This window comes from Lethenteron reissneri, chromosome 72 (genome assembly GCF_015708825.2).
Source record: "Lethenteron reissneri isolate LAM-NWPU_2019-01 chromosome 72, ASM1570882v1, whole genome shotgun sequence".
In the NCBI taxonomy this organism is placed as follows: Eukaryota; Metazoa; Chordata; class Hyperoartia; order Petromyzontiformes; family Petromyzontidae; genus Lethenteron; species Lethenteron reissneri.
In genome coordinates this window covers 5,094,953-5,110,457 of record NC_083850.1, presented here as the reverse complement: position 1 = coordinate 5,110,457, position 15,505 = coordinate 5,094,953, and the positions used below count along the sequence as shown (strand labels likewise).

The 15,505-nt window shown below is 47.4% G+C and overlaps 1 protein-coding gene across 1 annotated transcript in view; it reads right to left on the bottom strand.

Annotated features, from left to right (window-relative positions):
* Positions 1–339: 339 nt before the first annotated feature.
* LOC133361340 (oocyte zinc finger protein XlCOF6-like) overlaps positions 340–15,505 on the bottom strand; it is a gene marked incomplete at its 3' end in the record, with an annotated part of 34,776 nt that continues 19,610 nt past the window's right edge. The window contains exons 5-7 of the mRNA XM_061580272.1: positions 10,133–10,576; positions 6,176–6,325; positions 340–735 (exon numbers count right to left, since the gene is read on the bottom strand). Coding sequence (XP_061436256.1) covers positions 340–735; positions 6,176–6,325; positions 10,133–10,576 — 990 coding nt within the window. The remainder of the gene's footprint in view (positions 736–6,175; positions 6,326–10,132; positions 10,577–15,505) is intronic.

Sequence of the window (15,505 nt, the reverse complement as noted above, 5' to 3'; positions counted from 1 at the left end):
CACCAATTCGGCAAGTAATCCGATAACATTACAAACCACCATTGTGCACGTAATTAAACTCTCACAAAAACTGTAAAACTAAAATGGTCAAAATTACACACAAAAGTACTCGAAACGGCTTAATAGGTATAACCACATAATGTAATATTTTTTCAGTCACCCCGAGCTCTCTGGTTGACTCTCGAGCCACTCCATTACATCCAGCCATCTCTCGGGATCCAACTGCAAGGTGGAAACTTCTTCAGGACTCATTGCAGCACCTTGAATTTCAGCTTTTGATTTCAGTTTCCTATCATTGTGGACCTTCTGATGCCTATTCCTGGTTGATGAGTGTGCAAATTTCTTCCCACACACAGAGCACAGGAATGGCTTCTCGCCCGTGTGTGTTCTCTTATGATCTTTAAGAGTTGATGAGTGTGCAAATGCCTTCCCACACACAGGGCACAGGAATGGCTTCTCGCCCGTGTGTGTTCTCTGATGAGTTTGAAGAGTTGATGAGTCTGCAAATGTCTTCCCACACACAGGGCACAGGAATGGCTTCTCGCCCGTGTGCGTTCTCTGATGAGTTTGAAGAGTTGTCGATTGTGCAAATGTCTTCCCGCACACAGGGCACAGGAATGGCTTCTCGCCCGTGTGTGTTCTCTGGTGTCTCTGAAGATCTGATGGCCATGAAAAGGACTTCCCACACACAGAGCAATTGAATGGCTTCTTGTCTCCGTGTGCGTGTGGCTGTGGAGAGCGTCTCTGCTCCATGTGAGCGTAGTAACAGCAGCGGTGTTATCGAGTTAAAAGTACGCTATCGGCCGCAAGGATGTTTAGCGTTGAGTTTTGGATTTTGTTAACTGCTATAACAAGAACGACACTCGCGTCTAACCGAGACGCAAAAAAAATCCCATAAATTTGACGACGAACACGTTTAAGAGTTTATCCGCGAAAATAGACACTTACTTGGAGATTCACGGTAGATCGATGTCTTGAACCCGTCTGAAGATGTCGCCACGAACTTTCCCGACGCAAAGTCGCCTAACTGTCGACACAGCAATTGTGCTCGCCAGGCTGCGTTGTCTCGCGGTTGAAGGGCGTTCAGCAGAGCGACGAGTCGAGCGTCCAATCTCATCAAGTTCCCTCTCGAAATGGCATTGAGCTCTGCTTCTGAGCCGCCTTATAACTCCCCCCCTAGGATCAAATCCTTTGTCTTTCAGGATATTTGCATTCGATTGTTAATTTTGGAAGGTACAATCCGCATGTCTATTAACAAACCGAAGGGTAATGTGCCCATTGTGCTTCATGCATGAATATGTAAGTGCATCTCAGTGTGTAATTGTGCGCTTATTTTGAATAAATGGAAAAACTTTTTCCTCGATTTAAAGTGAATGCAGAGAAATTAGCATGTAACTTTAGAAAAGGAAGAGAGCGGCCTTCTCGACGAGGGAGTGAAACCCAATAGGTAATATTCTTTTACAGCGTTACAATGGATAGGTTGTAGTTCATAGGTTATAATATTATGTTTCACTATGATAGAGCTTAACATGTGAGAGTATACAATATCAGAGTTGATCAAATGCGACGATCAAGGGCGTCAATCAGGGTGAGTTTGATCAGAGGCTTTAATCAAAGGCGTCATCCCATCACGGAACACCACCTCCCTGCGTTTATTACAGCAACAGAAGCAACTACAGCAGCAACAACAGCAGCGACAACAACAGTAGCAACATCACATTTCGAGGGCGACGCAGCTACTTCCGATTCTGCTGCCCAGCTTTTTGTAGTCGGGACCTGCTCTCGCAGGACCCCACACGTCTTTGGAAATGATTGCGATGATCATGTCTGAGCTGATAATTAAGTCACTCAAGATTACTTTGTTTAACCATAACTTTAGGTAGGTTAGTGTCATAAGGGCTCTGTGAATACTACTCATGAATGAAATCACACTCCTGTATGACCGACATTGTAATAATTTTGGTTGATCGAGTAGAACAAGTCACATGACATGTCCAGACGAATTATTATCAACAACAATGTCCTTAAATATGATGCTAAAATAAATGTTAACACTGGATTAAACGTGTACCTCTTAACCCCTCCCTCGCATTTACGACTGACGATTTGCATTTGCACGTAACATACATTCAAGCACAGTGAAATGCTAATACGACAATATTGTTATTCTAAAATGTGAATGCGATTCTTGCCCTGTACCCCCCACAGTTCACATATCCGACCCCCGGTTCGATTTAACAGATAATTTACATACATATGTGTAGAGTGCGATTGTAATACTTCTAATGAGATTTAAATACCGTACCTCCGTTTATGGTGCTATAAATTATAAAAACAGTTGATATTTTTATTGTCGTTTAATGTTGAGTGTTATTGTTTATAGTGTTATCAGTTTACGTGTTTTTAAGTACAGGTGATTCCCGGTATACTTCGGTATTCTGGACCTGAACGTCGCGAAACGATTCATAACGAGGACCTTTCCCCACCAGAGCGCAAGCCGCTAATGAAAAGAACTCGGGCCGGCGGGAACACGTGCTTCCATGGTTGGTCGGGGACAGGGCATGGTTGTATTGCCTACAGATGCCACCGGGAAAATCCAAGTTGCTCCGCCCATGGCGGGGTCAGGTAGAGGTCATAGAGGTGGGTGATGTAAAGACAGTGCATCAACTAAGGGACAAGTGGTGACAACAAGATAAAGAGAGTTCGAGAAGGGAAGGCGAGACCAAGTGTGGGCGGAGGTTCACGCCGAGAATGAGAGAGGGGGAGGAACGAGGTTTGGGGCTGTGTTGGCTGGTTGCTGTCTCGTCGTCGTCGTTGCTATATCGTGACGCCTGGGGTCTGAAACCGCGTTAAAGGCTAAATAAAAGAACCCTCTGCAGTCTGAGTCCGGAGTCATTACAATTGTAACGATTCATTATTTCACGGGCTAATATTGCGTTTGTGCGATTATTTTACATACTCATACTGAATATTGCTATTTGATGCCATTGAGATGGAACATTCATCCAATAGTAGACAGCTTGATCCTAATACTACCAAAGTGTTATTCAAATAATTTTAATCCCATCCTGATCCTGCACCTTCCGTTTCACATATCCTACCATTGGTTCGCACGTCCATATTACATACATACATTTTACATGCATACATACTACATACAGATATATATCATGCATACATATTACATAGACACGAGCATAGTGTGAGTCTTAGAGAACCACGGTGTGAAGCTAAGAATTCGAAAGAGATTCGAATATCACACTTCAATGTACGGTGTTCTAATCTGTAACACTAGTTTATGATGTTATTTTATAGCATTATAATGTATCGCTCATAGCTTATATTGTTAGAGTTCACAACATTATAGGTTACTATAACACTAGTTTGTAATGTTATTTTAAAGCGTTACAATGTATAGCTCATAGTTTAAAGGTTATATTGTTAGAGTTTATAATGTTGAGTATACAATGTGAGTTTACAATTTGAGAGTTTGGGGACGTGCCCTGTTCTCGTGGGACCTGACTGCATAAAGCACGGATAAAACCTGACTTAAAACCCCCCGCCAAACCTCCTACGCATTTCACAAATAGTACTAGTCGATAACAACCGCTGCTGTTACTACGCTCACATGGAGCAGAGACGCTCTCCACAGCCCCACGCACACGAAGGCAAGAAGCAATTCAATTGCTCTGTGCGTGGGAATGCATTTGCAAGCTCATCACATCTTCAGAGTCACCAGAGAACACACACGGGCGAGAAGCCATTCCTGTGCCTTGTGTGTGGGAAGACATTTGCACACTCGTCACAACTTCAGAGTCACCAGAGAACACACACTGGTGAGAAGCCATTCCTGTGCCCTGTGTGTGGGAAGAAATTTGCAAACTCATCACATCTTCAGAGTCATCAGAAAACACACACGGGCGAGAAGCCATTCCTGTGCCCTGTGTGTGGGAAGACATTTGCACATTCATCACATCTTCAGAGTCACCAGAAAACACACACGGGCGAGAAGCCATTCCTGTGTTCTGTGTGTGGGAAGGCATTTGCACAATCGTTAACTCTTCAAACTCATCAGAGAACACACACGAGCGAGAAGCCATTCCTGTGCCCTGTGTGTGGGAAGACATTTGCACAGTCGTCAACTCTTCAAACTCATAAGAAAACACACACGGGCGAGAAGCCATTCCTGTGCACTGTGTGTGGGAAGTCATTTTCACAGTCATCAATAAGGAAATCATGGGGAATTATATTTTAACGCTTTGGTATTCCTAGAACGGAAATGGTTTGCATTGTACTGGAAATGTGTGAACATAGAACATAATACATATTCCCTTCGAGTTTTGACGTAAAAATGATTGCAGATGAATAAAAATGTATTTTAACAAATGTTTGTACGGTCTTTATTTTATAATGTTCCTAGCAATAACATGTTAAGATAATTTCAGGTGTAGGATCTCCGTCACACAAGTGTGCCCTTAACCGGCAGCATCTTGGCTGTCTACCCGATTAACACGTGTTCCTTGAGGGGAAAGGTCACCGTAGTTAATAGTTCATCAACGTACCAGTCGATAATCCCTAAGTATGTCGGGGATACACTGTACTCTATAACATGTAAACTGTAATACTATTATCGATAACACTAAACATTAAACGATTATAAACTAGTGTTTAATTTATAACCATTTAAACGGAGGTAAGGTATTATAATATCATTAGAAGCATTAGAATCACAGTGTGATCGTATAAGAATCACGCACAAACCCATTCTTAACTCATGAGATTATGAATCTTTACAATTTTATAACAATCACAAATTGTAACAAAGCGAAATTCCCACAAGCAAAACACCACGCTCACGTGACGAATTCTTAAACAAATTGCTACACTCAAGTGACAGAACTCAACAAAAAAACGCCGCAATAAAAAGAACAACATCAATAGACAAATCGTAAAAACAGACAACACACGCACGTTAGTAGCGGTTGGAAGACAACACCTAGCACCTTCAACTATACACATTATACAGCGAACTCGTAAATGGGGCGGTATATGACAGCCTTCGCTGCTGTCGACGGGGCCAAGCAGCGAGTGTTTAACGCCATTGTTTCAGAATCCGTGTCATCACCCGGTCACAGCGCCTTAGCCAAACTGCATCTCCCCAACAAGGCAGCCTTCCCTATGCTGTGTATTTTAGCAATATATTTACGGACGCACTTGAAGATAACAATTCGTCTAGAAAAGGCAGGCGACTTGTTGGCTGTTAGAAGAAGACAAACCCTAGCACCTTCAACTACACACATTGTACAGCCCCAAAGAACCAACTCGTAAATGTGGCGGTATTTGACAGCCTTCGAACTTCTTACTTTCGTTCTCGATTAATTAAGACATTCTTGGCAAGTACTATCGCTTTCGCTCGTAATTTGCCTCCTAATTATTGGCCTCAATTTTCGAGAACCAACAAAATAAATGCGAAGTCCTCAATTTTTCCAAGCTGCACAATTCACGGTTGCAGACTGCTTTGAACAGCCAAATGTTATCACAGTAAACAATTCGGACCACAGCAGGACACTCAATCTCGAGCATCTGCGAAGCAACGATATGAGAGGACTAAGACCTGCACGTTTATTCGAGTGTTGACGTTATTTTAGCAATATAGTTAAGTACATGTATATGATAAGAATTCGTAGACATGGCAGGTGTCTTGTTCTCCTTAATCAACCAAAATTATACCAAATTACGTCGTAAATATGTGAGCTAATTCTTCGGTGGTATTCGCTAAACACCGATGGCAATAACCTACACTAAGTTATGTTTAAACAAAGTAAACTTTAGTCGCTCAAATCTCAGCTCAGATAGGATCATCTCAATTATTTCCATAGACGTGTGGGGTCCCACGAGAGCAGAGTCGGCGTGCAAACAGCCGGGCGGCAGTTGGAGCAGAAGCAGAAGTCGCTGCTTTGTCATCGAACGGTTTCGTAGCTGCTGTAGTTGCTTCTGTTACTGTTATATAGGCAGCATGGTGGTGTCCCGTGATAGGATAGCGCCTTTGATGAAAAACTCTGATCCAACAAGTCACCTTCGTTGTCTAGACACATTCTAAACAAAACACTGTCCTTTAATATGTTGCTAAAATAACGTCTACACCCTATTCAACATGAAGCCATGAGCAACCCACATCACGCCCAGAGGCAGGAGACCACGAGGGAGACGGCCTCAACTTGAAGAGAAAGTTGACAAACTCACGGATGCCATCACCCAGCTGCTGCAACGCCAGTCGGATGAGACGCTGCGTCCCGCGGCACCAACCAGGCGAGTAAAAGAAGAGCTGAGCCAGAATCGGAAGCCGCCACCCGAACATCAACAGCAGTAGATAGCGTGATTCTAATAGGACCACGTTGTTATTATCATAATTTTAATGCGATTCTAAAATGCGCAACTCCCAGGTTGCATTTACGACTCCCGATGTGCATCTACATATAACATACATTCTAGCTCAGTGTAATTCTAATACGACCATAGTGTTATTCTAATCATTTTAATCCGATCCTAATCCCCCAGTTCGCATATCTGACCCCCGGTTCGCATGTCCAACGGACATACATATCACATACGAACGACCATAGTATGTATGTATGTAATATGCATACATATGTGCAGATTCTATTACGATCACATTGCGATTATAAAACTTCTAATGATATTCTAATATTGATTTTAAGCTTTTGTGACTGCAGGAATTAATACTCGTTGGTTCTTTCGGTAAAGTCACGTAGGTAGAAATAAAACAAAGTAAATCACGTATCGGACGAAACACAAGCGCCCGTTTTCAGGTGACAATCGCGATATCCGCGATGTCTGCTGCGAGCAGCACGATGTCTGCTGCAGACATCGTTTCGGGCGCTTGTGTTGCGTCCGAAACGTCGTGATTTATTTTGTTTCATTTCTTCCTACGTGACTTTACCGAAAGAACCAAAGAGTATAGATATTATAATAATGTCCCTCCGTTTACGGTCTTATAAATTATATAAAAAAAACTAGTTTATATTCGTTTAATGTTTAATGTTATCTTTAAAGCGTTACAGTTTACATGTTTTAGAGTACAAGTGATCTCCAGTATACTTCGGAATTAGGGAAAGGAACGTTGCTAAACTATTTATAACGGGGACCTCTCCCCTCTAGGAACACATGTTGATGGTGGAGACAGCCAAGACGTTGCCGGTTAAGGTCAGACTTGTGTTGCTGCAGTTGCTGCTGCTGCAGTTGCTGCTGCTGCAGTTGCTGCTGTTGCAGTTGCTGCTGCTGCAGTTGCTGCTGCTGCAGTTGCTGCTGCTGCAGTTGCTGCTGCTGCAGTTGCTGCTGCTGCTGTTGCTGCTGCTGCTGTTGCAGTTGCTTCTGTGTGGTAATGGATTTTAATAGCTATTCACAGTATATACACACATTTAAAGAGTATAACAATCACACAGTATAACAAATATACAATACACATGATTTAAAAACGTATTTTAACATTTCAATTCATTATCTTTTAAACTGAGAATGTCGTCGTTCATGTGGGGAGATGGAGCGCAGTGGATCGTATTGTCTAAGCTGCTTTTCGGAATCCGCGTGATAACCCAGTCACATCGCCTAACTCCAGTGACAGCACCTTACCCAAACTACATCTCCCCAACAAGGCAGCCTTACCGATTCTGTGCATTATGTTTATATAGTGTTATTCTAATAATTTGCATCAGATTCCTAATCCTGCACGCCCCAGTTCGCATATCCGACCCCCGGTTCGCAAGTCCAAATGGCATGCATACACATTACATACATACGAGCACAGTTCACATGCCCGTCCACTATTATACAAATGTAGAGAAGTTCCTAGGACGCACTCGGAGACGAATGTGAGGTTTAAGGGCTGTCGCCGAGGGTTTATTAAAGTTATTGACATACACCAGGTGTACCAACTTGCCAGGGGTGAGGGGTGCCGGGCTCGGTCCCACTGGTCCCCCCGACACAGTCGGCTGCCCCGTGCTGCCTCCTCTGCGCCGGCCGTGGGCTCAGCCAACACGGCCGGCCGAGGAGCGCAGCCACCTCCAGCCCTGGCGCTGCGCTCTTTCCTATCCCGACTCCCTTGCCCCTGGCACCCCGTTCCACCTGACTCCGAGCCCCGACTTCAGCACAGACCCCGATTACGACACGGGCTCTACTTTCTGCAAACCGCTAATGAAAAGAACACAAGGCGGTGTAAATACGTGCTTCCATTGGCGGTCGGGGACAGGGCATGCTTGTTTGCCCACAGGTGCCACCGGGTATATCCCGTTGTTGCTCAGTCAATGCAAGGTACGGTAAAAGTCATAGAGGAGAAATGGCTGCAGTGTGTAACGAATGTATTTAGGAAGTCGCCGTTGGTTCATCCACCCATTCCGCCTCAAGACTTATGTCCGTCCCCACCCAGACAGCTCATCCCCATGTCCTGTACAGCCCAAGTCTGGTGTGTCCGACGTGGTGGGGCGCTCGGCAACGGAAACCGTACGCCAAAAGGAAATGTGTTGTGGCGCCCACAGTTTCCGAGCCCCAGAGGCCCAGGGTGCCTCTAGGATCTGCCACATGCGAGGAACCGGTGCCTGGAGCCTGGTCATATTCTCCAAAAAAAGCCAGGGACCTGCCTAATCCTTCAAGGCTGTGGTGCGAACCCTTGACGCCCCGACCATGGGCGTGGGACCGGCGGCGAGAACCAGTTCAAAATGCGCAAGGTTGGGCTTTTAGGCTCCACGCCCAATATCAATGCTGTATATTGCTATTCGGTGCCATTGCGATGGAACATTCTACCAGCAGTGGGCAGCTTGATTCTAATACGACCATGGTGCGATTTTAATAATTTTGATGCGATTCTAAATCTGGTACCACCCAGGCCGCATTAACGACTCCCGATGTGCATCTACATTTAAAATACATTCTAGCTCAGTGTAATTCTAATACTACCAAAGTGATATTCTAATAATTTTAATCCGATCATAATCCTGCACCCCCCATTTCGCATATCCGACCACCGGTTCGCATGTCCAAAGGCCATAGATGCATATTACATACGTACATACGAGCACAGTTCACTTGCACGTACGCTATACATACATATGCGCAGAGTGTGATTTTAATACGATCACGTTGAAATTCTACTGCTTGTAATGAGATTATAATACCGTACCTCTGTTTTTGGTGTTATAAATGATTAAACTAGTTTATAGTATTTTAATGTGTTATCGTTCATAGTGTTACAGTTCACATGTCATAGCGTACAGGATTCCCTGTATACTTGATGGTTAGGGACCGTAACGTTGTGAATCGATTAATAATGGGGACCCCTCCCCTCCAGGAACACATGTTAGTGGGGAGACAGCCAAGATGCTGCCGGTTAAGGGCAGATTTGTGTGACGAAGATCCTCCACCTGAAACTCGCTTAAAACACGTTGTTGATATGAATAAATGAACGGACACACATTTGTTAAAAAAAACGTTTTTATTCATCTGCAATCAAGTCAAAACTCGAACCGAATGTATTATGTCCTATGTTCAAACAGTTACAATACAATGCAAACCATATCCGTTCCAGGAATACCAACGCGTTAAAGTATCATTCCCCATTATTTCCTTATTAGTTCACCACATTTGTTCACTGTGCGTCTATGTTGAAGTCAAGGCCATATATCCAACGAACGCGTCATCAATGTACATCCTGAAATCGGCTATCTTAAGTCGATTAATACCAACCAAAAAAATCTATATGCTTGAAAAAACCCGTTTAAAATGTTGAGAAAAGATCTAACTAAAGATGCATTCCAACTTTAGCTCAACAGGAAGACTTAAACACTACAATATTGTCCGGAATTGAATTATATCACAACCACTGCTCATCACGCCACTTCGGCAAGTAATCCGATAACATTACAAACCACCATTGTGCACGTCATTAAACTCTCACAAAAACTGTAAGTCATCCCTGACTCTCGGTTTGATCGTCGAGCCACTCCATTACATCCAGCCATCTCTCGGGATCCAACTGCATGGGATCGAGGGTGGAAAATTCTTCAGGACTCAATGCAGCACCTTGAACTTCAGCTTTTGATTTCAGTTTCCAATCATTGTGGACCTTCTGATGCGTGCTAAGATTTGACGACTGTGAAAATGCCTTCCCACACACAGGGCACAGGAATGGCTTCTCGCCCGTGTGTGTTCTCTGATGGTTTTGAAGAGTTGATGATTGTGCAAATGCCTTCCCACACACAGGGCACAGGAATGGCTTCTCGCCCGTGTGCGTTCTCTGATGAGTTTGAAGAGTTGATGACCGTGCAAATGCCTTCCCACACACAGGGCACAGGAATGGCTTCTCGCCCGTGTGCGTTCTCTGATGAGTTTGAAGAGTTGACGATTGTGCAAATGCCTTCCCACACACAGGGCACAGGAACGGCTTCTTGCCCGTGTGTGTTCTCTGGTGTCTCTGAAGATCTGATGGCCATGAAAATGACTTCCCACACACAGAGCAATTGAATGGCTTCTTGTCTCCGTGTGCGTGGGGGTGTGGAGAGCGTCTCTGCTCCATGTGAGCGTAGTAACAGTAGCGGTGTTATCGAGTCAAAAGTACGCTATCGGCCGCAAGGATGTTTAGCGTTGAGTTTTGGATTTTGTTAACTGCTAAAACAAGAACGACACTCGCGTCTAACCGAGACGCAAAAAAAATCCCATAAATTTGACGACGAACACGTTTAAGAGTTTATCCGCGAAAATAGACACTTACTTGGAGATTCACGGTATATCGATGTCTTGAACCCGTCTGAAGATATCGCCACGAACTCTCCCGACGCAAAGTCGCCTAACTGTCGACACAGCAATTGTGCTCGCCAGGCTGCGTTGTCTCGCGGTTGAAGGGCGATCAGCAGAGCGACGAGTCGAGCGTCCAACCTCAACAAGTTCCCTCTCGAAATGGCATTGAGCTCTGCTTCTGAGCCGCCTCATAACTCCCCCCTCGGATCCAATCCTTTGTCTTTCAGGATATTGCATTCGATTGTTAATTTTGGAAAGTACAATCCGCATGTCTATTAACATACCGAAGGGTAATGTGCCAATTGTGCTTCATGCATGAATATGTAAGTGCATCTCAGTGTGTAATTGTGCGCTTATTTTGAATAAATGGGATTAGCGCTGGAAAAAAACGTTCCCCATGCCCTCCATTGTCCTCGATTTAAAGTGAATGCAGCCCCGTGGCGTTGCCAAAAACCGCCGAGCTTCGGGAGTGAGCACGTACAGACGCGTAGTGACCACACTTGCAATACAACCACTCTAACATCAGTAACCAAAATCCGATCTGGTACATGGTCTCCGCTTGGTCTGGTTTGTATCCGTCATAACTCCGGAGACAAACAGCGAGGCATGGTTTGGCCAGCCACCAACTCGTTTGCTGCAGCGACTTTAATAGCTGCTCTCAAACAACACTATCACCAATGGTGGTTTATAGGCTAGGCTGTTAAGTGGATAATCAGTCTTTTTGGGCAAGGTGTATGGGATAATACACACCTCTGTTATCCCATAAACACAATACACAGCATCGGGAAGGCTGCCTTGTTGGGGAGATGTAGTTTGGGTAAGGTGCTGCAACTGGAGTTAGGCGATGTGACTGGGTTATCACACGGATTCCTAAAAGCAGCTTAGACGATACGATCCACTGCGCTCCATCTCCCCACATGGACAACAACATTCTCAGTTTAAAAAAAATGAATAGAAATGTTTAAATACGTTTTTTAAATCATGTGTATTGTATAATGTTATAATGTGTGATTGTATACTCTTTAAATGTGTGTATATACTGAAAATAGCTAATCAATTCCATTGATACCACACATTCATCCAACAGTGGACAGTGTGATTCTAATACGACGAGTGGGATTCGAATAATTGTAATTCGATTCTAATCCTGCATATCCTACCCCCAGTTGTCATATTAACTTACCATACGTACAACCACAGTGTGATTCTAATTAGCTCAGTGCGAGTCTAATGATTAGTATGCGATTATAATCCCACACCTCCAATTATGTGGTTCTGCACTGTAACAGTTAATCGTATTTTAAAGCGTAACAATGGATAGGTTGTAGTTCATAGGTTATAATATTATATTTCACTATGTTAGAGTTTAACATGTGTAGTAAGTATATGGAGGCTTGACGACAGGATCGGAGGCACACTTATTTATTACACCAACACAGTTATTTACAGGTCACTGGGCTACAGGGATTTCTCGACAGCTAACCCCTCTAACCTATACCAATTCCTCCACTACGGGACTAGGGGAGGCTATCTGTCCCAGCTTGGTTAAGCTGGGATCCCGGCTCCCTGAGTCACCAGACCAGCTTCGTCTGGGCTCTCGGGGCCACGCCACCGGCTTGCCCTGGTCGGCCCTTATAAGGACAGCGAGCCAGGGGAGCTCTGGGGCCTACACTAGCTGGTCTTCCGTCTTCTCTGGTTATAGCTGAGTCCCCACTCCCGAGCCTTTCGGCTCATCACCTTTTATAGGACTTGCCCCCAAGGGGGGGGCCCGTGGGGGATACACATGCGGACGTCGGTGCGAGCGCCACCCTTGTGTACGGCCGTAACCCCGCCAAGGCATCGAGCGACTCATCCATTCGAGGAAGCGGGTACGCATCTGCCACAGAGATTTTGTTCAGACGCCGAAAGTCGACACAAAACCGCAGTGAGCCGTCGTGTTTTTTCACCAAAACGATCGGCGCGCCCCACGGGCTATTGGAAGGGGAAATGATATCGGCGGCTAGCATGTCATCAACAGACGATTTGACATGATCCTTTTCGGCGGGACTCAACCGAAAGGGATTTTGGCGGATTGGCGCGCTGTCACCCGTGTCAATATGGTGTCGCAGCAATTTAGTACAACCAATATCAAATTTGTGTTGACTAAAAACGTCAGCAAATTCGCTCAGAAGAACTCGCAGCTGCGCGCGCTGCGAGTCGGACAGGTCCACTGAACCCGCGCAAAGCGCATCCAGCCAACCGTCATCACAGTCCGAATGCGGTCGCGACGGAGGATCGGTGGATACCTGACCCACGAGTGGTTCCTCATAGGGTACCGGCGTTGCGTGTGCAAGCACGGTCCCTTGAGGAACCACGGCCGTTCGCGATCCCACATTAAGGACTGCAATGAAGGGGTCCCCATCCCCTCTCACCATGGTCTGAGCCGCGAGCAAATCTGGTCCATTTACCCCGGCCCGAGATGGTCCCAACAAGACCCCCCGATCCGCAACCCCTTCATTAAACGGCCGACGCAATCTAAGAGGGACGAGCATCTGAGCCCCCGGAGGCACGCGCACAGTTTTTGTGACGAGCGCCTGCACGGTGGCAAACGCCCGACGCTCCGTGGTGGGGGAAGACAGAAATGTAACGCGTCGGCCCGATGGGAGCTCAATGCACCCTTGGTCAATAAGGATGCGGATGGGCATTTTGGCCAGAAAATCCGTCCCCAACAGGCACGGAACCGCGAGTGAGGAGGAAACCAAAACAGGCCCGGATAATTTAATGTCCCCAATGCAGATAGTGGCGCGGATTTGGCCAATAATGCCCAGAGAGCCCCCGTTAGCGGCATAGCACGGCACGTCAACAGGGAGCAAGGGACGACTTTGAACGGGAAGGATGTTATAAATTAAATCAGATATAATGGTCGCCGATGCCCCTGTGTCAATTAAAATCCGCACCTCTACCCCATCAATGTGACCGACCACGACCGATGATCCCGCCGACGCAGCAACGACACGATGGGCGAGCTCCGACCACTGACCCGGTTGGAGCGCCCGCCGCATTACCGAACGATCGCGCGCGACGGATGGGGAATTTGGAGCCCTGTTTAGTTGGGCGCGTGAGTGTGTGTCGGATGTGTGCGTGGGCCAAACGTGTGAGGTGCCGCGACTCGCCGTATTTCTCTGCTGGAGCTTGGGAGGAGACGGCGTGGCGTCCTGACGAGGTGTCGCCCCGCGCTGACGGGGAGCCCGGCATCCTGACGCAACGTGGCCTTGCAGGCCACAGTTGTAGCAGCGTGTGAGCGCCCCCGATGTCCTGGGCTGCTCCTGGCGGCTCGGTCCATTCCGAGCCTGTGGTACTGCCGCTCTCCATTCCCCTCGCCGCTCCACCCCGCAGACCTCCTCCAATGGGAGGGCGTTAGCCGCCATGGCATGGCTGGCCGCCCCCTTTGCCGCCTTTCGACGAAGGGACCGCAAGCCCCCGTGGATGTGGCGCGCGACCAGCAGGGACGACATCTCTGAGTCGTCTTGAGCCAGGACGTTGACGTCCAGCTCATCAGCGAGTAGCAGCAGCTTCTCAGCCACCATGGCATCCACTCCTTCCTCGTCCATCCTTGGGAAAGCAGCCTTCGCTAGAGCCAGGAGAGCAGTCCGGAAGGCCAGAGGTGATTCGTTGGTGCCCCGACGCCGATCGTGGAAAAGCTGCCTGCAGTCCGAAGGCGGCCCATAGACGGCTGACAGCAGCTGCAACGCCAGGTGTAGGGTGGCGCGCTTTTCCCTCGGCGCCGAGGTGAGGGTAGCCAGGGCGTCGTTGTCCAGCATCGCTGGCAGCGCGCGTAGAGCCTCGGCGTCCGTCCAGTTCGCCATCTCCTGATGAGCGATGAACCGTCTCTTGAAGCCGCCCCAGTCTCCGTCTGCGCCTACGAATTCTTTCAGAGGTGGCAGACGCTGCTGCAAGGCGACGTCCGTGGCTGTAGATCGCTCTCCGTCGCTCCCCGCCGATGATACAGTGTGGGCGGGCTGTGCACATGGCATCGCCGGTCGCTCCGATGTTGACGCGCCGGCCGGTGTTGATGATGTCACGGCTTGTGCTTGGCGCTCAGCAGTCACGTGACGCGGGCCGGCCCCGCCGTCCGCTCGCACTGTAGAGATGGCGGGAAATTTAACCACCAGCCGCGTCGGGGTGGCGGGAAACGTTGCCGCGCGCCGGCTGCTGTCGTCGACCCGCGCTGCCCCTCCAGCCCCCAGCCGCGTGATCTCCTCCAACGCAGCGGCGGCGGCGTAGAGCAGTTCCGCCAGGCGGGAGTGGGCCAGCCGGAGTCCTTCAGCCGACGCATCCGTCTTCTCTTGTCGTAGCGGCACGGGCGTACTTGGCCCCGGCTGCTCCGATCCGACCCCGGCCATCTCTGGTGTTGAATCGGCCGCGGCGTCTTCCATCTCCGACTCCTTGGTACGTGTCGTCCCTCGTGTGTCCATCGTTTGGACGTTTTACTTCTGACACCAGATGTAGTAAGTATATGGAGGCTTGACGACAGGATCGGAGGCACACTTATTTATTACACCAACACAGTTATTTACAGGTCACTGGGCTACAGGGATTTCTCGACAGCTAACCCCTCTAACCTATACCAATTCCTCCACTACGGGACTAGGGGAGGCTATCTGTCCCAGCTTGGTTAAGCTGGGATCCCGGCTCCCTGAGTCACCAGACCAGCTTCGTC